The following is a 26,011-nucleotide window of genomic DNA, read 5'->3' as shown; positions in this document are numbered from 1 at the left end:
TCTTACGACTATAAATATGTGGAGCAGTATATATGGAACGCGTATCATGAGGCTGGGCTGGGTCAACACTGTCGGCCTCGATAGTCTGCCCCTTAGTGGAGTATGGTGTTTTCCAGCGATTTTTATGCGAGGCCGCAGAGCTTTAGAGGCTTTGATGAGATACCCTTGGTTGATGAAGAAAGTTCCTGGTCCCGCGAAGGGCGACGGACATGAGGCAAGAACTTGAAAGCTTTGTTTGTTGAGGGAAATTGCAACGTTTTGTTGCACCCTTTGATATCACTCCTCCCTCGGCCTTTATTACTTGTAAATATCTTTAGATGGAAGAATTTTTGTATGACAGCAGTCTTTCAGGCATAATCATCTTGACTCTAGGATTTTAACGCCCTACGATATCTAGAATCGATTTGAGACTCCTTAGGAGCACAGCTGAACACGGCGAGATGGCAAGTAAGAGAGCGGCACCTTTATCGGGAGAGCCTTATTTGAAACCTCCACTGGATGAGGTAGGCAAAAGGGGAGACTCAACGCTCAATGCCCTGGACGAAAGAAGCCGAGTAAAGGTTCAGCCATTTCAGCCATTCCGCAAGGTCCAGTCTCCTCCGACTGTACTTGACAGCCTCCTCCTCGCTGCCATGGCCACAATTTGTACTCTAGAAGAGCTTGTAGCCTCGGGAGGAAGCAAAAGCTTCTTCCATTGGGCGCGCAGATCTCTCAACAAGTGCAGGTCCACAATCTTGTGATCACCTGTATAGAACCGGTCCAGAGCATGAGACTCTCCATCTTTTCCAAAAGCTTCCAACCCCTCTTCTCCTTCAGCATCTATCCCGATCGAGTTTTCAGCGTCTGGCCGCATATCCTGCAGCTCATATGCTTGTGGTAATTCTGTCGATCGGCGTAAGCCAGCTTCTTCAGCATCATGATCTTGCGCCTCCCCGGCCACCGCCCGTTCGGAATTCTGATACCCCAGATCCTCCTGCTTCTCAAACATCACGCTCAATAGCACCGCCTGTAACACCAGACAGAGTAGATCCAAACTCAGTAATCGCCACTTGCTCACGGGGCTGCTTCGGCCGACGAAATCCATCATCAGCCCCCCATGGAGGTAGTACCTCACAGCTTCCCCACCAGTTGGTGGCGTGAAAAGGATATGGAGAATAGCACATAGAATGTTTGTGGCAAAGATGGTGGTGAGGAAAGGACGCTGTGTCAAGGGGATTGGTGGAGCGGGCTCAGGCTTGGGCGTGAAAGTAAACCAATGCGGGAGGGCGCGGATGAGGAAGCGGAAAGTGGAGCAGCTGAAAAGGATCAGTTCCAGGAAATTGGTATGGAACAGATGCGTGGGGCTTTCGCGGGGATGGAATGTGGAGCAATACATACTCCTCGTAGTACAGGATGGAAATCTCGCAGTAGAAGGCGATATCCAGACTGCGGATCAGGTGGTCAAAGAGCTTGGCTTTGTGGTCGCGCAAGGCCTGCGATTCTTCGCTCATAGGCTGAGCCGGAGGGTTTGGGGCATCAAGGCTACTCGCAGTAGGTGAGGCATTGGCGCTGCTTGATGATGGTTGGGCAGCCAGAGGCGGGGCATCATTCATCTCTTGACCAAGTCATTTGTCATGGAGTGGGATTTGCGGTAGCCATTTGTGCAACAGGCCGAGTCTCATTGAGCTATCGGTGCAGCAGGAGATCCAGTCGGTCTTGTCCGAGGGGTCTTTGATATGTAGGTGGAAGTGGGAGAGGTGCAAAAAGGTAGACTAGTCTCGAAAAGTGATAGCGCTCTAGCCAATCCAATCTTATCTAGATCTACCGTCTTTTGGATCGACGCTCCCCCTCCGAGATCAAATCATCTCATCTACCTGATTGACCAGCACCATTACCCGGCGAGAAGCATTCAACCTATGTTCGGTCAATGTGTGCTCTATATTTTCACACTGGGCTACGGCAAAACGGGATAATCTGCCGTTCCAGGCCCAGAAGCCTCCTCGAGTCTGCAGGCTTCGGATTGCCCAGACGAGAAAAAGGAATTTTCAGCTAAAATAAGAAGCAAGAATAAGAGACGCTTTCCGCCTATGAGAGTTCCTGCGTACCTGGCCTGATTTTGCCCCGCCAGTATTCTGCATGCAGTCATGCAGTTGCGGCACCCTGCTTCATGCCTTCGTCTCGATGCCTGCAGATCAAGCAGTGCGACCTGATGTCGACGTCTTTATATGCCCATAACTCGACCAGCCTCGGTCTCTTTTTGGAATCATCGTCTCTTGGTAAATCGGCGAAGGCGCGCCCCTGCATCCAGCACTGCTTTTTCCAGCCCCTATCGCTCACCGACTCTCTCGCACAGGCTGCTTGTATCGCTTTGTTGGTCGCGCAGGCCTGTGAGGATGGCAGATCGGACGATTAGCTATGGAAATACCATTCCAAGGTAGGCTTTTTTCCCCGTTGGCAAATTTCCCCGCCCAGGAGCATGGATCCCAATCGTAATATATAGGGGCCGTATCGAATGCTACGTCTGCTGTGTCTGCTGTGTCAGACTTTCTTCAAGGTTTCTCTGCATGACCAAGGACCCCACCTTATCCGTCTGGAAATTGCACCAAGAAGAGGCAAATCGCGTTCTGGCTTGGTGATCCCGGTTACCAGCACCTGCCAACACTTTGCTGTTCTCCTGATCAATCTCTTTGCTGCTGCATTTTACCTTGAAAGACCGGAGCTTTCATCAGTGGCCGAATGTCGTTGGTGCTGAGCAAGTCTTGCTTCACCTTTTCCCTGATGGTCACTCGCAGCACTTATGATTTTGCGTGTCGAAACCCAGCATGGAATGTCTGGCTCACAATGCACGATACTCTAGGTCCAAGACTGAAACTTCTAGTCTGGAAGCAGTCCGAGCCATGCTTGCGGTCGATCCAATCCGGTATAAGTCGAATACCAGGACCCCATTAGATACTGCTGTAGCTGGCTCTCGGGCTATGTCTGGCACAAAACCACCTCATGTATGCGTAGTAGGTGCAGGAATGGCTGGTCTAAGGTGTGCCAGGAAGCTATCTGAGAAGGGCATCCGAGTCACGATCTTCGAGGCACGCAATCGCGTAGGAGGGCGTGTATGTCACACGCAAGATACAAGGACTGCCATTGACAACAGACAGGTCCATCAAATTGAGCATTCCGGTCATCGTATTGACATGTAAATTTTCTCTATATAGCCCGAAATGGTCAACGCAATTGGAAGCTCACTTTGACAGGGGTTCCAACTGGATACATGGGTCCAAGAACAATCCTATCTTGAGATTGGCACGGGAGCTCGATAGTGTCTGTTTTGAGCCTCCCGAGGGAGAGTCTGCAAATTCTCCAATCTACGACAGGTCGGGTCAGGAGCTAGACAGCAAGACTGCTCTAGCATACTCGGCTGAGACATGGGACATCATCGATGAGGCTATTCGATATAGTCAGAAGGATAGAGGACTTTCGATTCCGCCCGAAAAATCTCTCATCGACTATTTTTCTTGTGCGATCAAGGTAAGGAACTACGATGAGCCCAAGAGCAAGCTTATTCTTGACATGGCTCGAATGTGGAGTGACATCGTGGGAGAACCTGTCGAGAAGCAAAGCTTACGATACATGTGGCTAGAAGAATGTATTGAAGGCGGTAAGCCTCTGATATTCTCTGAAATCTTGGACGATACTAAGATCCTATCCGGTGCAGAGAATTGGTTTCTAGCTAGTACCTACGCCGCGATTCTCGATAGAATTCACAGAGACTGCCTTGCGTGTGCTGAAATATTACTGGAGAAGCAGGTCACCAAGATCCAATCAGTACGAAGCCATGAAGAGGGCCAGCACGCAATCCTGATTGACACCACGGATGGCACGAGCAGCGCCTTTGACGAAGTAGTCATGACTGCCCCTCTGGGCTGGCTCAAGCGAAACCAATCGGCTTTTGCACCCTCGCTTCCCCTACAACTAAACAATGCAATCGATCATATCGGCTTTGGCCGCCTTGAAAAGGTGTATATCCACTTTCCCTTCACCTTTTGGCAATCTGGGAGCTCAAAGAAAGAGCATCCTTTGTTCTTCCAATTTCTGACCCCTGAGTACGCTCCTGAGTCCAATCCGCATCAGTGGACGATCGAATGTGTTTCTCTGGCATCGCTACCTCAGCCTTGCGATCATGCGACCCTGCTCTTCTACGTCAACGGCCCGACAAGCGCTTACGTTACTGCACTCGTACGTGATGATGAGGTCGGCTCTTCCAGCTATTACAACAAACTCGAGGCTTTCTTTTCGCCTTACTATTCTCGCCTGCCAAACTACGACTCCGAAACTTGCAGGCCCAGCAGCTTCTACAACACAGATTGGCAAAACGATGATCTTGCAGGCAATGGATCGTACTCCACATTTCAAGTTAGTGACTACGAGAGGGATGGGCTGGTGGAGCTAGACAAAGATATTGAGATCCTTAGGTTTGGGTGTCCGGAGAGGAATCTCTGGTTTGCAGGCGAGCATGTTGCCCCGACTCTAGCCCTAGGTACTACGACTGGTGCTTATTGGAGCGGTGAAGCCGTGGCTGATCGAATCGCGGCATTGTATGGGAGAGCTGGGGCGAATTGACATAGTGCACATCACTTCGGAGATTTACAACTTAAGGCACGGAGAGCATCTAGCAAGAGAGCGAAGGGTAGAAAGCATTAGAGAGTATAGATTGTAACGTGACATGGTTATTGAAAATACAAAAAGCTCGAAAAATGGAATCAGCTTGTATTTCTTCAGTAAGAGTTCAAAGCTACAAGACGGCACGTATCATCGATTCTTAGCCGAGACCTATATTCACGTGCAGCTACCAAGTAGCACTACGACTGTACTGTATCGCTCTGACGGAATCATCTTCATTTGTACCAATTGAGTTTCATTGCTCATCTAAGTATATGCGCATACCTACACTACCTAGATATTATCACATCCTGAACGCAGCCCGTTCCCAGGAGAGAAAAACAGAATCAAGCAACTTTCCACTTCCTTCGCGCCGCCCCCTCCAAATCATCTACATTCAACATCCCCACCCCCTCCTTCACCAGCACATCCCAAACATGCTCTTTCTTCCCCTCCGGCCAATCCGGCGTATTCCAATACCTAGCTTTCAACCCTTTTTTTGGGCCTCCCCAACCTGCCCTCTGATCCTCTCCACTTGCAACGGCGCCAACATCCCATGCCAGAGCTTTCCGACCGCCTTATCGAAGTCTGTGCTCGCGTAGTAGGAATTGGTAGCGTCGTAGAGGTGGGAAGCATCTGCCGGTGCGTCTTCGCCCCAGAGGTCTGCCAGGGGCGCATCGAAGAAGATGTCCCGGTATGTGGTGTTTGCCGTGAGTAGGTTGAAGGGCGTGTTGCCCGTCCCCACCACGGTGATCAAGCCAGGGATGACCGCGGAGCCGTTGTAGTGTGTGAGCCAGCCGCGGGAGCGAAATGGCTCCAGTGCATTTGCTACAAAGGGAAAGGTTTTGGCGCCGTCGGTTTTGACGTCGATGAGGAGGATCAACGGGGTGGAGGGACTTTCGTCGAATATGCCGTGGAGGGAGCTAGTGTTGGTCTCCACGCCGTCAATTGTTTTAGGGTTTTGGTGGGAGAGGATGGAGATCAGGGGGTCGATGTACATGGATTGCAGAGTTCGGGATTGGGTGAGGGAATTGAGGGAGTGTCCAACAAGGAGATCGCGGGGAGAATACCATACGTCTGCTTCGACGGAAAGGCAGCCGGCAGCGAGAGCGTCGTAAAGAGGGACGCGGCGGTCGTAGTCGTTGTGGGAATGGCAGGGGATAGGATGGATGTCGCGGCTGAAATCTGTAGGGTAGTGTGATTGATTGGCTGTGATTGTGTCGGGTCGACCCCATGAGGCAATTACTCTTTGAATGTCATTGTGGGGAATTTGGCTCTTGAGGTGGATCATATAGTAAATGAGAAGGGAGAGAAGGACGCTAGGGGAGGTTAGCCATCAAAATCGTTTAAGCTAGCCACCGGAGAGCTTTACAGGATAATGACAATAGAGGCAACAAGCGTAAGTAGAAGCGACGATAGAGGCTTGCGCTCTTTGGCTTGCCATCTCTCAAAGGCACGTCTTGTGCTGCTGGTTCTCCGGCTTTGCAGCCTCGTCGGAAGGAATCTTCTCCATCCTTTAAGGCTCTGTGACGATCCCTGGACCAGACCAGCCCCCGAGCGATGTCCATTTGGAATGTCGCTGTCCGATTCACTCTGACCACTAGGACTTGTGTCTCGTAAGAAAACAGATCGTTCTTGGTTGGCCTCCATGATGTATATATAATATAGTAAGGTACCCTAAAAGAGGTTCCAAAGACGGGAAATCGTGGAAGCAAACAAGCTGAACCAAGAAGACGATTTATATACCGAATGCCTGTCATAGACCGAACGTCTTTATACAACCTGCAAAGCAAAAAAGCAGCAGGCCTCGAACAGGCCATCTTCAGGACAGAGTGAGACATCAGCACTCGCTTTCAGGCAACACGGCAGAAACTGAGATGTGATGGACTCCAAAGCGATATTGTGAGGCGGAGTTTGTACAACAGAACTCTGTGAAAGGGGCAGAGCAAAGCACTGAATCCAATAATGTCAAGGCCCCAAGTTTGGAACAAGAGAAAGCATCCTTTCTAAACCCCCTCACAAAATTGCCTTTGTGCTCCGGCTTGGAAAAGTAACAGACGATTTTTCGAGCCATTCGGCAGACAAAGAAAATCCCTCGCCTCCTAGACGAAAATACACGAAGATTAAGAGACTTTGTTTGGAGTAGGCCTCAAAATAGGAGATGCCACTTTCGCTAGAGTAGACGGTATTAGTCAACAGGGGTTGCTGAGCGAGGTTGCTCGATCAGAGCAAGCAATAGTCTATTATCCGTCAGACTCGGAGGCTACAACAGACATCATGCCTGAATTCCTGATTGGTCGACGTGCCCGTTGCTATGAGTTATGTAAGTGCTGTCTTAGAAATAATAGCACGTTGTATGTCCATCCAAGGAGGTAGAAGGATTCCTCCAACATGCCACCGACCTCACCAAGCTTGGGCTCCCATATGATTTACCGGTGGCTGTGCAGCGTGAGAACATTTATTCTTCAGGCAACTGCAACAGTTTTGTAACCCTACTTGACTCGAAAGCGTTGGATTGATTATGCCAAATGCTTCGCGTGTAGCGACGACTTTGGAATTCTTGCCGTATTGTTCTGATGATTGGTAGGCCTAGGAAGATTAGCTCAATTGAATCTACATGATTGAGCTAATGTTCATTGACAAAAAGTCAGTCAGGTCTAGTAGACGCGGTGTTGTCGAGGAAGGGGTTGACGAGAGGAAGGGAGGAAGTAAGGTCGCTTGGCCAGGTGCTCCTGCTGCCTTGGCTAACCTTCCCCCTTATTGGAGCGGCTTCCGAGGGCTCCCGCATCTCTAATACCTTACTCCAGGTACCTTGCCCTAAGCAGTAAGCACTCCATCCGCCGCCGATAAGCACCTTCGGGCCGGCAGCCTTCGCGCTTGCTCCCTGAAACCACCCGGAGAAGAACGCCCAAGAAAAAGCCAGCCAACCCCGCACCCGCCCGTTTCCACCTCATCCATCCCTTGCTGCCTGTTCTCTGTGAAAAACCCGTTCAACATCGTCATCATCATCATCATCATCATCATCATCATCACGCTTGGTCTTCTGCTGTCGATTCTTTGTGGAACTAGTTCCTGCTGCGGCGTCGCTGGCCGTGATTCATTGGTGTTGTTCTCGAGACTTGAAACGAGCCTTGCTATTGCAGAAGATCGACGTAGGTGGTAAGCAAGCAGTGACTCAAGGAAACGACGGCATGAACATTCCGCAAGGAGCTCATATCTTGAGCCTTCCAAATGAAATTCTCCGCCTCATATTTCTTTACCTGGCGCAAAGCGACCCAGTCCCCTTCTTCCTTGAACACTTTCGCCAAATAGGCAACCGCTTGCATAAGACTACTGGCTCCATTGGCATGCCACTCGGCCATGCCAGAGCCAACTTTCTCACCCAGATTCATTCATCTCAACGTCGGCACTTTTTCGAGTGGCTGTCGGTCACTGGAACATGTCGCCGGATCAGAGCCTGTGCAATTGCCCCCTTCTTCAGTGAAAAGACCCTCATCATGTCACCTTCGACAGTGGAACTGCTGCGAAGTGGTACTTATGGCTGCTTTTCACCAGATATCACCAACATCATCCTAACCAATACTCAAACAATCATAATCCCTTCGACTAGCAGAGAGCCAATTGTGGACAACTTTTCGGCGTATGATTGCTTTCCGCGCTTGAAAACTCTCGCTTTACCTCTTTGTATCCCCTATCTCTCCGACCTCTTGGAGGACTCAAGCCGACCTGCTGTGAGCTCCAAACTCAAACCCGTCCCAGCTCCAATAGACATCGCTGGGCTTGACCTGAACTTCATCCGCTTGACTCTACTGGTAAAAAATGAAGCTCGCTTTGGGATGCCCAATCGTCTGAGGCTTAACTGCCTAAGGTCCTATCTCGCCCAGCTTAGATTCAGAGCTCGGCGATGGCAAGAATTGACTGCTATCGAGCAACTTGAGAAAAAGGAATCGCATTTAGCTAGGGAAATCGCAGCAACAGAACGAGCGGTGGGTTGGAGGACTCGCGCGTCTACTGAACAGTCTCAAAAGGACGTTTCCCCTACTGCATTTGGCTGATCTCCCTTCGCCGGCTACTACAAGCCTTCCTATGTTGTATCGCTATCCACACTTAATGCTTAAGAAATCGAAAAAAAAATGAGGAACAATTTTTTCGCCACGTTCATGCAGTTTCTTGTTCGAAATAAAGTTTGCATCAACATAGCAAGACAATGAGTGTGCTTGATCAGTAGTCTACCTCGTAATGCTAAATATATGTACAGACATTTGTATACAAAACTCGCTTAAACTTCAATCTGTACCACCATTGTCCATACACGTTCAGTGATTCCACATATGCGTATGACCCGTAAAAGGGAGAACGAAGAATTGGACAGCAACAAGCGAACAGAATCTGAAACACTAAACGAGCATAGCTGCAGTGCAGATACTCACGAGGCTTTCACTAATTCACCCAAACGCTTCTCCAAAATATCTCGACCCTGCAGGACGGTCCAAACTTCATGCGGTGCGGCATTGACTACGTCCCAACCAAGTAAATTGTCCGTAAGCTTGGTGAGATCTTTCTGCTTTCGTTCCCAGTCGCGGTCGGTTCTCACTCTGATACCGCTACTTATGATAACCAAGGGTGTCTTCTCATCTTGAATGGTCCTAGCCTGACTAACATCGCTCTTTGTGAGAGATTCTGCAACCAAGTTCTCCTGCAATCTAGCCTTGATGAACTTCCCATTCTGATATGCAACTGGTCCATACACCCGATCCTCAGAGCTGCGCCCTTTGATAGCACCAGCGACACGGTCCCAGCCCAGCGGGGATATGATACCACGGGCCCACAAAAGAAACCCACGAGTCGGGCTACCCACATTATGGAGGAGGTCTTCATGCATGCTGTCAATCAGCATCAGACCTTTGACTCCTGCCTTGTGCCAGCCAGAGAAGATGCGGCTATAAATGCCACCTATTCCAGCAGAGACAAGAATCCATGGACCTTCCTCGCCGGCACGAGCAAGCACTTCTGCAAGTGCATTAGCCGTCATTCCAGCCGAGTGAGGGGAGGGCGCATTGTCCGACCATGCATAGCCTGGCCGGTCGTAGTAGCAGTAGCGATCTATGGTTCCGTTCTTGTAAGCATTATGAACCCAGCCTGTGAAAGAGTCTTCGACTGGACGACCAGGACCTTCCAACAATATTGTCGGGTTTGGTTTACCATTTAAGCCGTAAGTTATATTGCCAATACAGTCAAAATGAAGCTGGTATTGGCCTCCATTGACGTCGTAACGTTTACCGGGAGGGGCAAGGCTGGCATCCTTCGCCCGAAGGATTAGCGTAGCAGTTAGGAGAATGGATACGATGATCAAGACAACCATGATGATTGATGCAGTCAAGACTGCACACCATTCACGCAGACTGCGACGAGACTCTCTGCGGCCTGTCAAGCGCACCTCCTCTTCCCTTTTACCCCAGGCGACCACTCGATCCGTAACCACGTTGTAGATCGCCATAAATGTAGCCCAGACGACTGATGCTATACCCGGCCATCCTTCTTCAAGTCTAAGCCTTGAGACGGCGCAAATCACGATCATGTCGACCAAGAGGAAGAATGCTAGGATCAGACTACCCCATTCCATGACCTTGGACGGAACAGAGAAGAAGAGAAGTGCAAGTAGAAGGTTCCCGAGGGTCAAGGTGGTGTAAGAGAAGTCGAAGAATCCGGAGCCACGAGAATTCATGGACGGTGGGCTGATGAAAATCGAGATGAGGAGGAGCACCCACCAGAGGAAGCTGATGCACAGGAAGAGGAGGTTTACGTAGCGAAGAGCTCTGACACTCCATAGATTGTACGGAGAAACCTGCGTGCCGCACTGTCAACAAGCAATTCTCACTTGATGGGAGAGCGCCAAGCATACGGCTGGATCGTCTGGATCGAGGTAGCCGTCGTTTCGAGGTGGCAATAAGCGCGTTCGTTCATCAGCCTCATGGCCACCGCCACCAGACTGTCTTGATGGTTCATGAGAAGGTTGCTCTCCCTCCTCCTCTGCCTGACGTTGCTCTCCATTCTTCGATCCCCAAAGAGAGACCATATTCAGAGACTGCTCGGTATGAGGGGGGATTGATACGACGACGCAGGAAGGGCGGAAACAGAAGGGCCGAGTTTGGTCACCTCGGGGTATAGTAGAACTGCAGGAGGTGAAGCGATCGATTCTGCATGCTGCGACGGGAAGTTGCTCTCCGTCAAGCTGCCTATGAACTGGAAAAGAGGATGGTTGGCTTCAAAACAAGATGAGACATGGAAAAGTGGGAGAGGAGGGGCAAATGGCCAAGCTCCTCGGGCGGGCCAATGATGCAATTAAAACCCTCCCGCCCAAGTTGTTCACGACCTCGGGTTCTAGGCCTTCTGACCTTCGCCTAACAGCTGCATCTGCATTCCAGTGCTGTAGTGCTAGAGCTTCATGCAAGTGTTCTCTAGGCCGCTTTCGGATCAATCCCATCTCTCGTCGTTGCTTGCTGAACACATCCTGAAGCTATTATTATGAGCGAGCTGCAACGCTCCTTCGCCAGAGCCAAATTGGCTGGCCTGCCATTTGAACCTCCTATCCCAATCAATGACCTGTCAGATGAAGAGGATCAGGATGGGCTCGACGAGCTGAGACCGCTACCTGAGCGGTCTTCGTTAGATGATGATTCCTCCTCGGCATCGTCCGCCTCATCTGCCTCGTCGACGGGAACTATCAGACCTTCGCCGAGTAAGCATCTCTTTGCCAGACCTAGGGGGTTGGTTATGCCCCCTTCTCCGCAAGTGACTTTTCTCTTGCTGTGCAACTCTCCCCTCGTTACCTTACTCGCTCTTCTCTGCTGTCTAGAGCGCTCTCTCCGCGTCTGTAAGAATCTTTCTAAGCCGTTCACTTGCCTAAAGATCTCCTTCTACCGCCCGAAAGTCTCAAGACCCGCTCCCGTGGAACGAATATTTCAGTCAAGAGCTCTACTTTAAGACTCATCGACCGCATGAGACTGTCACATATCATGTCTACGTCCTACCGCCTGAGGAGAAAGGCCCTCTTCTGGTAACACATCATGGCGCAGGCTCTTCGGGTTTATCATTCGCCCTATTTGCGTCCGAGATACGGAAGATAATTCCCAAGTGTGGCATACTATCGCTGGATGCTCGCGGTCACGGCGAAACAAGCGTCATTAGGACCGAGCCAGAGGTTGAGGACGAAAACATCCATTTAACCCTCGAAATACTAAGTCAAGATCTCTTAGAGGTGATCCACTTAACCCAGAAGCATATAGGTTGGCCTCAGCTACCAGACCTGGTATTGATCGGCCACAGCCTAGGTGGTGCAGTGGTCACAGATCTCGCCCTGAGCGGCAGACTTGGCGCTGCACTTTTAGGCTACGCAGTCCTCGACGTCGTCGAAGGCTCAGCTATAGACGCTCTGCAGAGCATGCAGCAATACTTATTGAAGCGTCCCAATAGCTTTACTTCAACACAGGCTGCTATAGAGTGGCAGTGAGTCTCCCTCTTCCTACATGTGCATTTCTCACATGGGCTTACAGCATCCGTTCGCGTACAATCCGTTCGCAGACCTCAGCACGAATATCCGTTCCCTCTTTACTTCGTCAAGTCTCCACGTCATCCACCTCAGGGAGTGGCCCCAACACTACCTCCTTCGTCTGGCGTACGAATCTCTCCGAAACCGAACGCTACTGGTCCGAGTGGTTTACGGGCCTGTCAAGCAAGTTTCTCTCTGCAAAAGGCGGCAAGTTGTTGATTCTCGCGGGCACGGACAGGTTGGACAAGGAGCTCATGATTGGTCAAATGCAAGGTAAGTACCAACTACAAGTTTTCCCTGAAGCCGGGCATTTCGTCCACGAGGACTGCGCGGCGAAGACAGCCCAGGTGATGGCAGAATTCGTCAGGCGGAATGACAGAAGTGGACTTGTACTGCCACCAAAGGTTGGGGACATGCTGAAGGCTTGACAAAGCACTCGATTCAAGAAATGTTAGCTAGAAGGGGATTCGGAGCGCCTGGGATACTTGCATTTGTAGAAAGAAGGTTGATTTGCCGCACCCCCAGCCTGCGCTCAACTCTTCACGGTCCATATCCATTGGATCTCGGTAGGAAGGCCTAACTTATATGGGTGGGTGACCAAACCGGCCGTCAGGGCAGAACAACAGAAGTGGTGGGCAAAGCCCAACAACTCTCTCGTGCCTTATCCTCCACATTGTTTGATCTCATGAACGCAAAAGTTACCATTCTGGCAGCGACTGCGCCGTGGCTATGCTTATTGTATGTCGACATGAAGCCAATTTGTCCTGGCATTTTAGCCGGTCTTTACCACAGGGAAGGCTGTACCTCCGATTGTTGGTCAAAACAGGAAAGCTTGTTGACTCATGCGCAATGTAGACGGCATGGTATGAATCTCGAGGCAAGTACTAGTATCGAGCTCCTAGGTATACATGATCCTTGATACCTAGCGGGCCATTCGTTTCGAGATCAGCCTTCCAGCCTACCTTCTCACAACATTCAACATGCTATCTTATCATGCTTTCTGGCATCTAGTTGGCGATTTTCAAGAGTGCAGCCGAGCCAGTCACCATACAATTGCACTAATTCAATTGGCGATCTAAGCACAGTAATCGAATATTCTAGTGTTGGCCTAGTTCTCAAAGTTTCCAAGTGATATTTGATTATCTCCGGCTCGAATAATGTCGTCGTTGACGATGCTGAGAGAGGCTGAAACAGGAAGAACGGGGTTGCTTGCGGCGTGGAAATCTGGGGAATAACAAGATGGAGAAATGGGCGAGTTGGCTTGGCATTCTTGCTTGATTGGGAATAGCGTAGACTGAGGTGCTCGGATCATGATCCGCGAATTGTCCAAAGAAATAAACAAAACCAGGGCATCTGATGAACTGCGAACTAGCGACCAACCGAGTATATTTCCCTCAAAATGATACGGCGCCAGAAGCAAAGCACTTCCCGTTGCGAGTGCATGGACACCAAGGCTCCAATCAGCTTGCTGGATGAGCTTCACATGTTAGGATCAGTACATTACCTCAACATGCTTTTCATTTGTAAACTATCAATCGTCAGGATCTGCTGTATGCTAGGGAGCGAGCTTTATCGACTCTGGCGAGATGCAAATCCGCCAAAGATCCAGTCATGGTCGCTTTTATGGTCATACTCCCACTGTACTGCGCTTTCCCCGAATCGTTATATCGTATCCTTGTTTCTGCACAATATAAAGAGTCGCATCGTTATGGCCCTGAATTTCTGTCCTTATTTTCTGTTCATTAGCTCCTTCATCCGGGGTTTGTACGCCATGAACAACATTGTTCTAGGCCAAGTATTATCAAGCCCCGTAATTGCTCTTCCATCTTGTGATGGAAGTTACCGTCTGTTGGTTTCACTTTCATGAAGTAAGCCAACTTCCTGAGTACTATCGTTCTTGAGGAGGCGTATGTGGAGCCGCCGTCTTCAGGTTTCGATTGGCTGGTTATTCCATGTACCGGGACTTATAAAAGACTATTGAATTTCTCTTCAAGCGATTCACGGTCGGTCTTGGGCTTTTGCTATCTCTCAAGAGCCCTCTGTCTCTTGCAGAAACTTTTCAGAATCGCAGAGGATGGGTTCTTGGACCCTTGTCGCCTGTTGCCTGGTGTACTGGCAACTTACATGCCAGCTTGCTAATGCTATCGGACAGAAAAGGGTTCACCATTTCTCTCGTTCTCAGCCTACAGCAGTCCTGCAGGAAAGGCAAGCAGTATCAAATCCAACCCCAGCTTCAGGACAGATATCCTCTGCGCCAGTCTCATCATGGACTCCTGGTGCCTGTGTCATGGACCAGTAAGTGTTAATTCTATTACCTTTCGCCGAGGCTCAACGCTCGGCAGATCTTTCTCTTTTTCTGCGCTCAGTTGTTCAAGTACTACTGTCACGGCGACCCATACCGCAGTCTGCAAATGTCCTGATGGGAGACAGTACGTTCAGCTGAGCGGTGGAAAAACAACGGATCCGAACTGGAGGTGTAACCCCTACACGACACCTCAAGGTGACTTGGTGATTGCAATACCAACGGCCTGCCCCACTCCGAAAGCCTCTGAAGACGTTTCATCTACGCCTCGGTCTAGCATTCCAGCATATCAAACCTCTCTTACCGTTAGCGTGCTCCAACCATCACGGTGTTTTGAAACGACTGTCGCATTCTCCTCGAAGTATGCCGTTCAGACTGGCTCGGTCTTCATTGAAGCTAATACAAAAGGAGGTTGGGGGGAGGAAGGTTCTACATGGAATTTCACCACAAACCATGATGTACGGCTGCAGGACGTAAAGGCGTCCTGTCAAAGCAGCGTTAGTACTAATTATGGCTCTGGCGTTGCGAACCAGGAACAGAGTGACAACATTACCCATCAGCCCGATGGATCATGGGTTCTGATTGTCACAAAAACCATGCAGCCAAACGTCCACATCTATGTGCTCGCAATTGGTGGTGACCAGAGCGACGGATCTTACGACTTTACGCTTGTTTCTACACACCTGCTTGCGCTAGACGCCTCTTCTGTTCTGGCGCTAATTGGAATGCGACATTGGAAAATTGGAAAGACGCTAACGTTGATGAAGAATTCATGCCCTGTATGTCTCTTCGCCCATGTGATTGTGCATTTGTTAGATCTTGATTTGAAGTTGTCGTGGGTCGCCATCTCAAGTCTTCGTTCTGCAACAGATCGAGTGGCTCTGAAGGGTCCACACCAGGCATGAACCCCTTAAGCAATGCACCAAGATTATGGCGGGCATTCAGACAGCCAATTGAGCACGACCTTCGATGCACATAGCTGACTTTTACTTTTTGCCAGGGGCGCTGGATCTCAACAAGCAAGCTCCGACAGGGACTCTCGCACGAGGCACTTACCCAACCGCCATGCCAAGAATTGGCTCAGAATATGGGACTCTTGTAGGAGTTACGGGGCTGGTAGGACAATTCATGTCCATTGCTGCTGGGGGCCGCAAAGTTGTTTGCCAACTGACCCCTGCGGGTGAGCTGGCCAATTGCCCAGCTCCTCCATCTGTTGATGAAGCGTGTAAGACCCTTGCCCATTGTGCTTTTGCTGCAATATGAAAGTTGACCAGGAACAAACAGGCCCTAACATGCCGAGATGGGTTTACTTCATGTGGCAAGCTTTGTATAATATGCACGGCGTACATTACGCGATCGTTGTAGGTTAAGACCCTTTTTCGAGACATTAAGACCTGAATAGCCCATAGGGTGTCCTTACGGCCGACACTGCATATGAGCTTGGGCAGACTTCGTTAATTGTGGGGGATTTTTCGAAACAAGACAGTGACGATGCAGCGCTTGCCATATTTTTATCCATCCTAGGCTCATTATCTACCGTCTTTGGAATTGGACTTGCCATTAAAGGGATTGGAACTGCCGCGTCGATAGGAATGCGAGCCGGAGATGTAGCCAAAGCCGGTCGAGTGGGCAGCGCAGGCACCAAGGTTCCAGGGAGTGCAGCAGAAGCTTCACCAACGGTCGTCCAGCCAGGTGCAAATCAACCACATGTACAGCCTAATTCAGATCGAGATCCTGATGCCATTGAAGTAGCACCACCACCGACTGGAGGCAACAATGGGGGCAATACGGGCGCTGGCTCTGAGGCAATAATCCCCGTTTTTACAAAGCCAGATAAGAAGAACCCCAGGATATCAGACTCCGGTTGGATTGGTAATGCTGGGTTTGTTGCGCCTGGTGTTTTGTGCGGTATGGCGAATTCGATCTGGCAACAAGTCGATAAACAACAGTAGGCTTCATGAGGTCCTTAGAACTGAAAGCATAATTAACATGGTGGTAGGAATTCCTGAGGCAAAGATTTTGATGGATGGCGCTGCCGTGACAACTTACATGAAAAACCATTCCTTGATAATACAAGACACGAATGATAGGTTAATGACCTTTGACGTTGGCGATGTCAATGCCACAAATCAGCTACTGTATGAGAATTGCATTGGTCTTCTCACATTGATAGTGCTAATAGTCATTATAGTGACGTGATGAAAGGCGGAAAATACGTGGAGGTTATCTGGGATCGGTTCCTTTACGAAACGGCTATCGCTGCAGATGTAATTTCAAGGCAAGTCAACAACATCTGGTTAGGAGGTGCAGGGTGTGTAGACGAGATTTTCTTCCTTCGTAAGCAGGCGAGGCTAATCAGATGCAGATACAATGTCCATGTGTCATATACGTTCCTAGACGACGACGAAGTTTCATCTAAGTGCCAGGCGTTGACAGAGATGGCACCAAATACCACACAGTACTGCGCTGACAAAGGAGTGTACTGGATGTCAGCATTGAAAACAAGTCGCAACCCGCCTCTCACGGCACCTCAAGGTTTCGACAAGATGCCAACATACGGTATCGATCAATGGTGGCCTACAGCAGGATCTGCAAAGGCATACCGCGCGCTGAACCCAGATCCGTATGCAAACCCCCCAACAATCATGCCGAAAGACGACCTGGCATTTTCCAAGTACGTGGAAGACTGGGCCTCCAATAACACGTATGATCTGCTTGAACTCATTGGCACAACCCCGGGTACATGGACTTTGCCAGTGTGCGATCAAGGCAGAAATTTTTGGACCTATGATTGGTCAAATTCTGGTGGATACCAACCGCCATCGCTAAGTGGCTATGTCCCTTGGCCCTGTGCTTGCGGCTACAAAGGCACAGGAACCAAAGCTTTTTGGGATGTCATGCAGTTTGGCATAAATGATCTAGAGTCGGTAGTGTCATTATGTGCATTACAACTAATGAACATAGATCCTTATCTGGAAGAAAGGGAGGAAAATATTGGATATAACGCGATCGTAGGAGGCAAGCCTGATACCATTATTTATGGTGACTGTAAGGAATGTACCCTTACTGCTCCGGCGACGCTCCCTACCAAATTGTGTCGGAGTGGAGCGGGTGGTTGTACCAACTATCCTGAAGGCATGGCCCCCGGTGATCAATGCAAGCCTGCTATTGTGTGCAAAGAATGATGGAAAATTCATGTATATTTTCATTTAGATAGTTTAAGTCAACGAGTCAGGTATTTGTATTCGCAAGAAAAGCTGAATATTGCAAGGTGTATAGGCACTCCTACAGAAGTATCAATGTGACAAATATACATTAGGCTGTTCCATGAGATTGCAGCATGTAGATTCATGCAATCACTACCACCTGCACGATGGGCGAAGTTTATCCGATCTGATGGCGAGATGTCTAAATTTCCAGCCCCGGCCGTATGTAGCTGCCCTACATCCTAACATCGTCTTTATATTTACTTTTCAGTCAACTTTTCATCAGACATTTCTGAATTGAGAGGTGGGCTTTCAAGCTTCGCAAAGCCAGCATTGGTCAAAAGGCTGTGCACAATGCTGACTGACAGTCATTGTTGAATCCTGTGACGACATGACGAGAGGGAGTGAGCGAGGCGAAACGAGGCGGAGCTGAGGCGGCGAGGCTTCGCCAAGATTGGCGGTACCGGAGAAATATTGATCCGAAAAGTCGCTTGAGTTTCGCACACTAAGTAGTAGTACTTCAGACGTCCCTATTCCCTTTGCGAATGCCGATCGAGTTGCTCTTAACCTGACACGATGCCTTCAGAATCAGGGCATAGATGTAAGTCAAGATGCGAGTTTCCTGATCTTTCCCACCAAACCGTCAAACGGCTCTCGACAGCGTCTAACCAAATGATGCTAACCGATCCAGTATATGTCAAGTAAGCTATACCCTTCCGACGCCCATAGACTTTGGAGAAAAACTTTGCTATCGACAATGGGGTAAATTCTTGCATGTGGATGCTAAGACCTGGATAGAGGCCGTCATTTGAGCTATCAGCGGGGGAAACGCAATACAAACCCAGGCACGAGGTACGCAGCTTGTGAGATAGGTTTCAACATTACCAAGCGCTGACGCTTCATAGTCTAGTCAAGATCGAAGGTGTCGATACTCCTCAAGCGGCAAAGTGAGTGCTCTATTGGTCGTGCCATACAATCTTGGTTGACATGGGGGCTAGATTCTATCTTGGCAAGAAGATTGCCTACGTCTACAGAGCTTCGCGAGAAGTCCGTGGCTCCAAGTTTCGAGTCATTTGGGGAAAGATCACACGGCCTCATGGTACGTTAATAGGCATATGGTCCGTTGAACGACGTTTAAGTTAGGTTCGCAGGCAACTCCGGCGTAGTTAGGACACAGTTCCGACGAAACCTACCTCCGAAGACGTTCGGCGCGTCGGTCCGAATCATGTTATACCCGTCTTCAATATGACCGGTTCTACGATGGGCATGGGGGAGAAGGTGTAAGGGCTGAGAACGAAAGTGAAAGACAGCGCAGGCAAAGGAGACGTTGGACGCGAGGTCACAGCAACTCAAGTCAAGTCGCTGGCCCCAGCATTTGAGCAATTCAGCTTCTGTCTAATCCATCAATCTATCTGATTGTCGGTCCTCAGCAGCATGAAAGTGGTCCGACGGGTTCGTATCTATCAAATTTCAAGAATATGGTGGTATTACATGCACTTGCAGCTACTGGACTTTGAGCGCGCAAAGACAGTTTAGTAGGCCATCTGTTTGCGGAATACATCTGGCCAGTAACATGGAGCAAGTCACACCATTCCCGTGTCTAGAGCCTTCGCCCATTTGCAGAGGATTGCGTTGGGAGCGTGCCAGGCTCCTTCAGGGTCTGGACTAGGCCGGAACGGGAGGTGGTTTGGGCGGGAAAGATAGACTTTTTAGCGCACAGCCACGGGTTTTGCGTCAGCGATAGTGTAGCCAGCACCACCTCTTCCATTTTCTTTTTTTTTTTTCTTCTGTAGGAACTTTCTCATTATTGCCCTTTCGAGCATTCTTGCTAATCTTCTCGTATTCTATTTCATCTCTCATTTGTCTATCTCATTCGAATAGACGTCCGTTCGCTCATCTCATCCCGTTATCTCCAGCCACGTCAGCTGCTGGCGGGGACTTCAAGCATTCTGCAGGCTTGTCGTTGTATGGGACTTTCACCAAGAGATAATTGTTATCTAAAGCTTGTCATCACCATTATCTCTCAACCTCATTCACTTCCTCTGGTGTAGCATTGTCACTCGCTTGGAATCATGGCCAGAAGTCGGGCGGGTTCGAGGTTGAGCTTCCGCAAGAGCAGTAGCTCGTCTATCCCTCGGGTGGAAGCCGCGGAATCGCCGCAAGAGAAGCGAAAAATGCACATTACGGGAAAGGCAGATCCCTCCAAAGCAATCAATGAAGCCGAACCAGGCAAGTACCGCTGCGGCATCGATACGAAGAACAAGTGAGCTCATTGAAATTCCAGCTGCCGTTGCGAATAGCCAGACTACGATCGGTACCTCGATTAGGGATATAGAGCACCGTGACCAAGACGGAAACCCCATAGGTTGGATGCAAAGATAGTCCAAGAAAACCATTTTCTGACTTCGACGCAGTTGACGCTGACCGATCGAATCCAACTCGGCCGCGTCTTGAGCGTCCTCTTGACACCATCAGATCTTTTGAGGCCGCTATAGATGGCTCTTACAGCAGGAGGCAGTCTTACAGGTCAGGTGAGATTCCGTTGAGTGAAAATGGTATCAACAAAATGCCGATAATTGAACGTCAGAAACTCCAAACCCTATGAACGCACAGGCGCGCCGAGCTAGTGGTTATTTTAATGGTAAGTACACGTATGTCCGTTGTGGATAAGTTACTCTGACTGGATGGTCATGCTAACACGACTCAGGACCTCAACCTCCGAGACGAGCTCCTTATGAGAGCGGAAATCACCACGGAGACCGCACGGGGAGCAGTAGGCCTGACAGCTATTATGACAATGGGTCTTCCCCATCTACTGCGTATTATGGTGGCCCGAATCGCCGCTTCGGTCCACGCAATCATTCGGATCCAGCGCTCTATGGCAATAAGGCTCTTCAAAGTGGCCAGAACGGAGTCTATCCCTCGCACGTCCATCATCAATCGTACGACACCGTTGGAACCAGCACAAACGGAAGTCATGTAACGGAGCCTTGGGGAAATTCCACCGATCCAAGCAGTGAGAATAGCTCAATTGACAGGATTCAACCTCCGCCAAAGCCTGATCCTGGCGAGGCATATGGCTTCAGCGGGTTCGGTGGAGGCCCCCAATTTGGTGGCCCAATTTTGGAGGAATATAGCCATGACACTCCTGGTCCTGGTTATGGTCAAGCGGGATACGGACAATCGCAGATGACTAACGGCAATGTGATGCCGCCTCAAACAAATGGTGGTCCACCCAGGGTACCACCTCACGGTCGCCCAGCTCCGCCTCCGAAAGAGGGCGTTCCTCCTCGAGTTCTTAGCAAGCACTCTGGGTACGGCTCAAAGCTGCGGCGAGGAGAGTACAATCAACCACCACCGGTTGCAGACAATGAAAAGCGCAAGAGTTGGCTGAAGAAGCGGTTCAGCAGATCGTAGGTAAACTCTCCGGTATGAAGGCGTGGTGCATGTTTAATGAAAGTACATGGAAACACCGATGGGTCGATGAATAATTGGATATTACTACATGGTTAATCGGTCTCATGATAGGAAGGAGGAGTTCATTGATCTCATCACTAAGAGCATGATTTCCACACGCTCCGTGTCTTAGCATCAGTTCAATGCACAATTGATGGCGTTATGCTTTCGCAATCTAGTGACTATTTCATTTGGACATCTGTTGCACCACGGCAGTCTCTGAGTCTCTATGAGCCCTTATATCCCTTCACATCGATGATTTGGTCCGTATCCAGAGTCAGCGGAAATACCCAAGAATATGAATTTGAATGAGATAAAGATAGAGAGAGAACTTATTTACTCCAGATTTGCTCATAACAGATATCATGATTATTGGTCAAACCACCCTCGGTCGAATTTCTTTGATCTCTCTTATTTGCTTTCAATACAGATCTCGACCTGTCGAGCAAACAGCTGATTTCCGCGGATCCTACTGAGTTTTCCGTGCTTTTTCTTCTGCTTCGATCCTTTCGCTCTCGTCGTCCCTAAAGGCGACGACGACATATGCAATCAAAACGACATTGGCCATGATCGCCGCTGTAGCACCGGCCCACGTAGAATTCCCTTTCAGTGCATCAGCAATGCAATGCTGGAATGTACGACTGCCCCACCTCGAAAAATTGTGTTCAATGTGATGAAATACGTCCCTATGGGTCCTAGAACCATAGCAGCGGTGAAACCCAAGAGCTTTACGATGACGCTCCTTTTATACCCCCGGTGATCAGCCAATCTGACTGGAGTGTGTCGAAGAAAACATACGCAGGTACGGCGGGCGCTATGCTTGAGCCGCCTGGAGGTGGAGGAGGATCATTTTTGTCGTCTTGGTCAAGAATGTTCTTCTCCGTAGACACAATTCGTCTGGACGTCATGATGCCGCGGTTGCAGATTCAGCCTCCTCCTGCTGTCCAGAGTGCATGCTCTTAAAGTCCGTTGGAAAGGCGTGGCCGAGAGGTTAAGACGAAGCTAAAGGACTTGGTAAATAAAGGCGCTGCACAATGGCGTAGGCAGCCTCCGGCTAGTTCTAGCAATTTTAATTGCAATTTTCGTCCACCAACGCGTTTTTGGTAGGTATCGGTCATTGAACTGATCGCTTTGGACTGCCCTATAAAGAAAGTGTGTCACACCCTACATCACTTGCCTTTCCGAGCGTACAACACTGTCGGCCTTATATAAGTCTCAACACCTTTAACAGTTGGACTCGGCCTTTTCACGAATCACTGTGCACATCCCTATATGATGCAATCCGGTACCTAGGAGGCTCCATCCAGGGCTTGATCAGTTTGACAGTTATGGAGTCAATCACTGAGACACCGCGAAAGAAGCGGAGAATTGAGGGTGATTTTGCGTCCAAAGGTTACAATTCGCAGGATGACAGCGGCGATGATGTTTTTGAGACTTTCAATACCATCGAGACCGTTCCTCTTCCCACAAGGGTCCTCGCTCATGATCTCACTACACAGTTCGTTACGCAGCCTACCCAAATCATCGATAGAGACCGCACGCCTCAAAGCGATGGAACAGGCGAAGTATCGGTGGTACAGGTTCAGGCCTCGTCACCTGCCAAACCATCTATCGCTAGTTCACCACTGAAACCCTCCCCAAAGCAAATATCAGTTTCGAGTGTTGGGCTAGCGACATCGCTGGCTCCAGCAGGGACGTCTTATCGCCCCCCTGCTGGAATTATCAGACAACGCCATTCGCCACTTCAGCAAAATTCGTCCGTGATCGAACTGAGTGATGAAGATGATGGACCCAGGTACCTGGTTGGGAGCTCGGACGAGGAGTCTCAGTATCCCAAGGCCGACATCAAGCCATGTATATTCAAGACTACAACGGACAAGGTTAAAAAGCCAAGTAGCATTGATAAGTTCAGAGAGGTCACTTCAAAGTCTACATACAACCCTACAGAGCCTCTAAACGACATTAGCGTCGATAGTATTGCTGATTACCAGGTTAGAGCAAAGGTCAAACGAATGCGAACAATCCTGCCAATGAATTCGGTCCTCGAATGCAGGAATGCACTTCTCGAGAAGAGAAATAACTTTGATGACGCTATAGATTTCCTGGTTGCTCAAGGGGACAGGAAAAGTCCTACGATCGATCTTACTAAGGAGGAAACATCTATATCATCAACACAACAAAGAGGGCTACCTCAATTGAAAAAACCAGTAGCTAAGCAACAGCTAAAAGCGCCGGCAAAAAAGATACACGAAAAATGGGCACCAACACAATCTATTCAGGCTGACATTCCATCTTTACCAGTATCAGCACTGACATCCCCTTTGACCCCACCCCCGAAAGCTCGTAAGCGGCTCGTACAAGGCCGCAAGAACGAGTCTCCAGCAGCTGTATCACCAATTGGACTGCCTAAGAGCAAAGAGCCATATGATCCACTTCCACAGCGATCAATTACTCCAGAGTCTGAATCATATGATTCTGGGTTTGGTCAGGAGCATGACGATGGCCTCGAGCAGAGGCTTTTGAAATTTTTGAACTCATGCTCGACCGCAGATCTCATCGATATTGCAGCTGTACCAGAAGCTACGGCGAATTTGTTGGTGTCTCATCAGCCATTTGCTACACTCGGGAAAGTGAGGATGGTCTCCGTAAGCTCTACAAAGTCCAGGGAAGGAGCGAAAAGTGCGAAGCCAATAGGCGACAAGGTAGTTGACAAGTGTCTGGATATGTGGCGAGGTTACGAAGCTGTTGATGCAATCATAAGGGAATGTAGCGATCTTGCACGACCAATAGAAAAGGCAATACGTAAGTGGGGTGTCAATCTAGACGATGTTAGGAAAGGAGATGGTGAACTTGCAATCGTCGACATAGAAACAGCCAGCAACACCACGAAGGACTCTGGCATTGGAACACCAACAAGTCGGAGCGTTTCTGTTGACGCAGAAAACGAAACCAACGCATTGCCTGCAGCAGTCCAACATAAGCAAGGCTTTCTTAGCCAACCCTCCAATATGTCAGACGCCGTCTGCCTTAAAGATTATCAACTTGTGGGTCTCAATTGGCTTGCGCTGCTCTATGACCAGTGTCTTTCTGGTGCAATCCTGGCCGATGATATGGGTTTGGGAAAGACTTGCCAAGTCATTGCGTTCCTGGCCCACCTTATGCAGAAAGGTATTCGAGGTCCCCATCTGGTCGTCGTGCCCAGTTCAACGCTGGAGAATTGGCTTCGAGAGTTCTCGATCTTCTGCCCGAAATTGAAAGTCGTTCCTTATCACGGCAGCCAGCATGAACGGCCCCAAATTCAAAGACAGATCGAAGCTGATAGAGACTCTATATGTGCCGTTGTTACTACTTATGTGACTGCAAAAGTCAGGCATGATAATAAGTTCCTGAAAAAGATGAGATTTGTGTGCTGTATCTACGACGAAGGGCATATGCTGAAGAACAGTAAGTCTGCCGGCTACGAGGCATACATGAGGATTCCTGCAACATTTAGGCTGCTGTTGACGGGCACACCATTGCAAAACAATCTTCAGGAGCTAATATCACTCCTCGGATTTATTCTACCAGCTACATTTCGAGAGCATCGTGATGATCTAAATTTCATCTTTAATCATAAGGCCCGTACCAATGAGCACGATGAGTCGCACGCTGCCCTCCTATCGACCCAGCGCATCGCTCGTGCAAAGTCGATGATGTCGCCGTTCGTGCTCCGCCGTAAAAAGCAACATGTTTTGAAGCATCTGCCACAAAAGCATAGGAGGATTGAATATTGTACTATGTCAGAATCCCAAAGTGAAATCTATAGGTTCGAAAAGGGTAAGGCTCTCCAAATACATGCCAAACGACAAGCAGGATTGTCCACCAGCGGGGAAAGCTTGAACATCATGATGGTTTTGCGACAGGCTGCAATTCATCCATTATTGTTCCGCCGGCTTTATACCGATCAACTCCTTAAGAGAATGGCCTCGGCGTGTCTGAAAGAAAAGGAGTTTCGAGATAGTAATGTTGACCTAGTATATGAAGACATGAAGGTTATGACTGATTACGAACTTAATACTTTTTGTGACAGATATCCATCCACCATGTCCAAGTTTGGGCTACAGAAGGAGGAATGGATGGATTCCGGAAAAGTTAATGCTCTTTCGAAGCTTCTAGCGGGATACGTCAAGAATGGTGATAAAGTCCTTGTCTTCTCCCAATTTGTAATGGTCATGGATATACTCGAGCTCGTCCTAGAGACACTGGCTATTCGATTCTTTCGTCTTGATGGACAGACGAAGGTTGAAGAGCGGCAAACAATGATCGATGAATTCTATGAAGACAAGGAGATCCCTGTTTTCCTTTTGAGCACGAGAGCGGGCGGTGCTGGAATCAATCTGGCCTGTGCAAACAAGGTTGTTATTTTCGATTCATCATTCAATCCTCAAGATGACGTGCAGGCCGAGAACCGAGCCCACCGTGTTGGCCAAACCCGAGATGTCGAAGTCGTTAAGTTCATCACAGAAGACACCATTGAAGAGCAAATATATGCTCTCGGACAGACTAAATTGGCACTTGATGACCGCATTGCCGGACTTACTGACGAGCGTAGCGATGATCAGATGGAAAAAGAGGGGGCAAAGATGGTGGAAGAGATGCTCATATCGAATGTTTCCGCCGAGACAACCAGTAGTGGCGCCGTCGGAATATGAGGACCTGGTATTCATAGGCAGGATCATATCAAATGGTAGTAATTTCATACTAGACGCCCGGATGACATGCAATCGTTCAGACACAAGGCAAGCGTGAGTGGCTGGACAGTTGTTGATGTCGCCAGCGTGCGCGTCGAATGTAGGAAGAGGTAAGCTAGCATGAGATTATGGATAC

General features: G+C 49.3%; 8 protein-coding genes across 8 annotated transcripts; 5 read left to right on the top strand and 3 right to left on the bottom strand.

Moving 5' to 3' along the window:
• Nucleotides 1-571: 571 nt before the first annotated feature.
• Nucleotides 572-1,592, bottom strand: KY384_008341 (uncharacterized protein; the record flags this gene model as incomplete). The annotated part of the gene is made up of 2 exons (XM_044816830.1): nt 572-1,295; nt 1,378-1,592. The coding sequence occupies 2 exons, from the start codon at nt 1,590-1,592 to the stop codon at nt 572-574; spliced, it is 939 nt and encodes a 312-aa protein (XP_044666195.1).
• Nucleotides 1,593-2,801: 1,209 nt separating this feature from the next.
• KY384_008340 (uncharacterized protein) lies at nt 2,802-4,593 on the top strand (the record flags this gene model as incomplete). Its single annotated transcript, XM_044816829.1, has 2 exons — nt 2,802-3,013; nt 3,189-4,593. 2 exons carry the CDS (start codon nt 2,802-2,804, stop codon nt 4,591-4,593), a joined length of 1,617 nt encoding a protein of 538 aa, XP_044666194.1.
• Nucleotides 4,594-5,119: 526 nt separating this feature from the next.
• On the bottom strand, nt 5,120-5,923 carry KY384_008339 (uncharacterized protein; the record flags this gene model as incomplete). Its single annotated transcript, XM_044816828.1, has 1 exon — nt 5,120-5,923. One exon carries the CDS (start codon nt 5,921-5,923, stop codon nt 5,120-5,122), a length of 804 nt encoding a protein of 267 aa, XP_044666193.1.
• A 1,900-nt stretch (nt 5,924-7,823) lies between these two features.
• KY384_008338 (uncharacterized protein) lies at nt 7,824-8,687 on the top strand (the record flags this gene model as incomplete). Its single annotated transcript, XM_044816827.1, has 1 exon — nt 7,824-8,687. One exon carries the CDS (start codon nt 7,824-7,826, stop codon nt 8,685-8,687), a length of 864 nt encoding a protein of 287 aa, XP_044666192.1.
• A 371-nt stretch (nt 8,688-9,058) lies between these two features.
• KY384_008337 (uncharacterized protein) lies at nt 9,059-10,708 on the bottom strand (the record flags this gene model as incomplete). Its single annotated transcript, XM_044816826.1, has 2 exons — nt 9,059-10,477; nt 10,511-10,708. The coding sequence occupies 2 exons, from the start codon at nt 10,706-10,708 to the stop codon at nt 9,059-9,061; spliced, it is 1,617 nt and encodes a 538-aa protein (XP_044666191.1).
• A 449-nt stretch (nt 10,709-11,157) lies between these two features.
• KY384_008336 (uncharacterized protein) lies at nt 11,158-12,609 on the top strand (the record flags this gene model as incomplete). The annotated part of the gene is made up of 3 exons (XM_044816825.1): nt 11,158-11,371; nt 11,604-12,138; nt 12,186-12,609. The coding sequence occupies 3 exons, from the start codon at nt 11,158-11,160 to the stop codon at nt 12,607-12,609; spliced, it is 1,173 nt and encodes a 390-aa protein (XP_044666190.1).
• Nucleotides 12,610-15,548: 2,939 nt separating this feature from the next.
• KY384_008335 (uncharacterized protein) lies at nt 15,549-17,668 on the top strand (the record flags this gene model as incomplete). Its single annotated transcript, XM_044816824.1, has 5 exons — nt 15,549-15,708; nt 15,768-15,844; nt 15,893-16,391; nt 16,483-16,621; nt 16,675-17,668. The coding sequence occupies 5 exons, from the start codon at nt 15,549-15,551 to the stop codon at nt 17,666-17,668; spliced, it is 1,869 nt and encodes a 622-aa protein (XP_044666189.1).
• A 2,093-nt stretch (nt 17,669-19,761) lies between these two features.
• Nucleotides 19,762-25,836, top strand: KY384_008334 (uncharacterized protein; the record flags this gene model as incomplete). Its single annotated transcript, XM_044816823.1, has 4 exons — nt 19,762-19,952; nt 20,317-20,330; nt 20,397-21,102; nt 22,377-25,836. The coding sequence occupies 4 exons, from the start codon at nt 19,762-19,764 to the stop codon at nt 25,834-25,836; spliced, it is 4,371 nt and encodes a 1,456-aa protein (XP_044666188.1).
• Nucleotides 25,837-26,011: the final 175 nt, after the last annotated feature.

Source organism: Bacidia gigantensis, assembly GCF_019456465.1.
Source record: "Bacidia gigantensis strain McMullin 20006 chromosome Unknown contig_295, whole genome shotgun sequence".
Classification (NCBI taxonomy): domain Eukaryota; kingdom Fungi; phylum Ascomycota; class Lecanoromycetes; order Lecanorales; family Ramalinaceae; genus Bacidia; species Bacidia gigantensis.
This window is presented reverse-complemented; position numbering and strand designations above follow the sequence as displayed.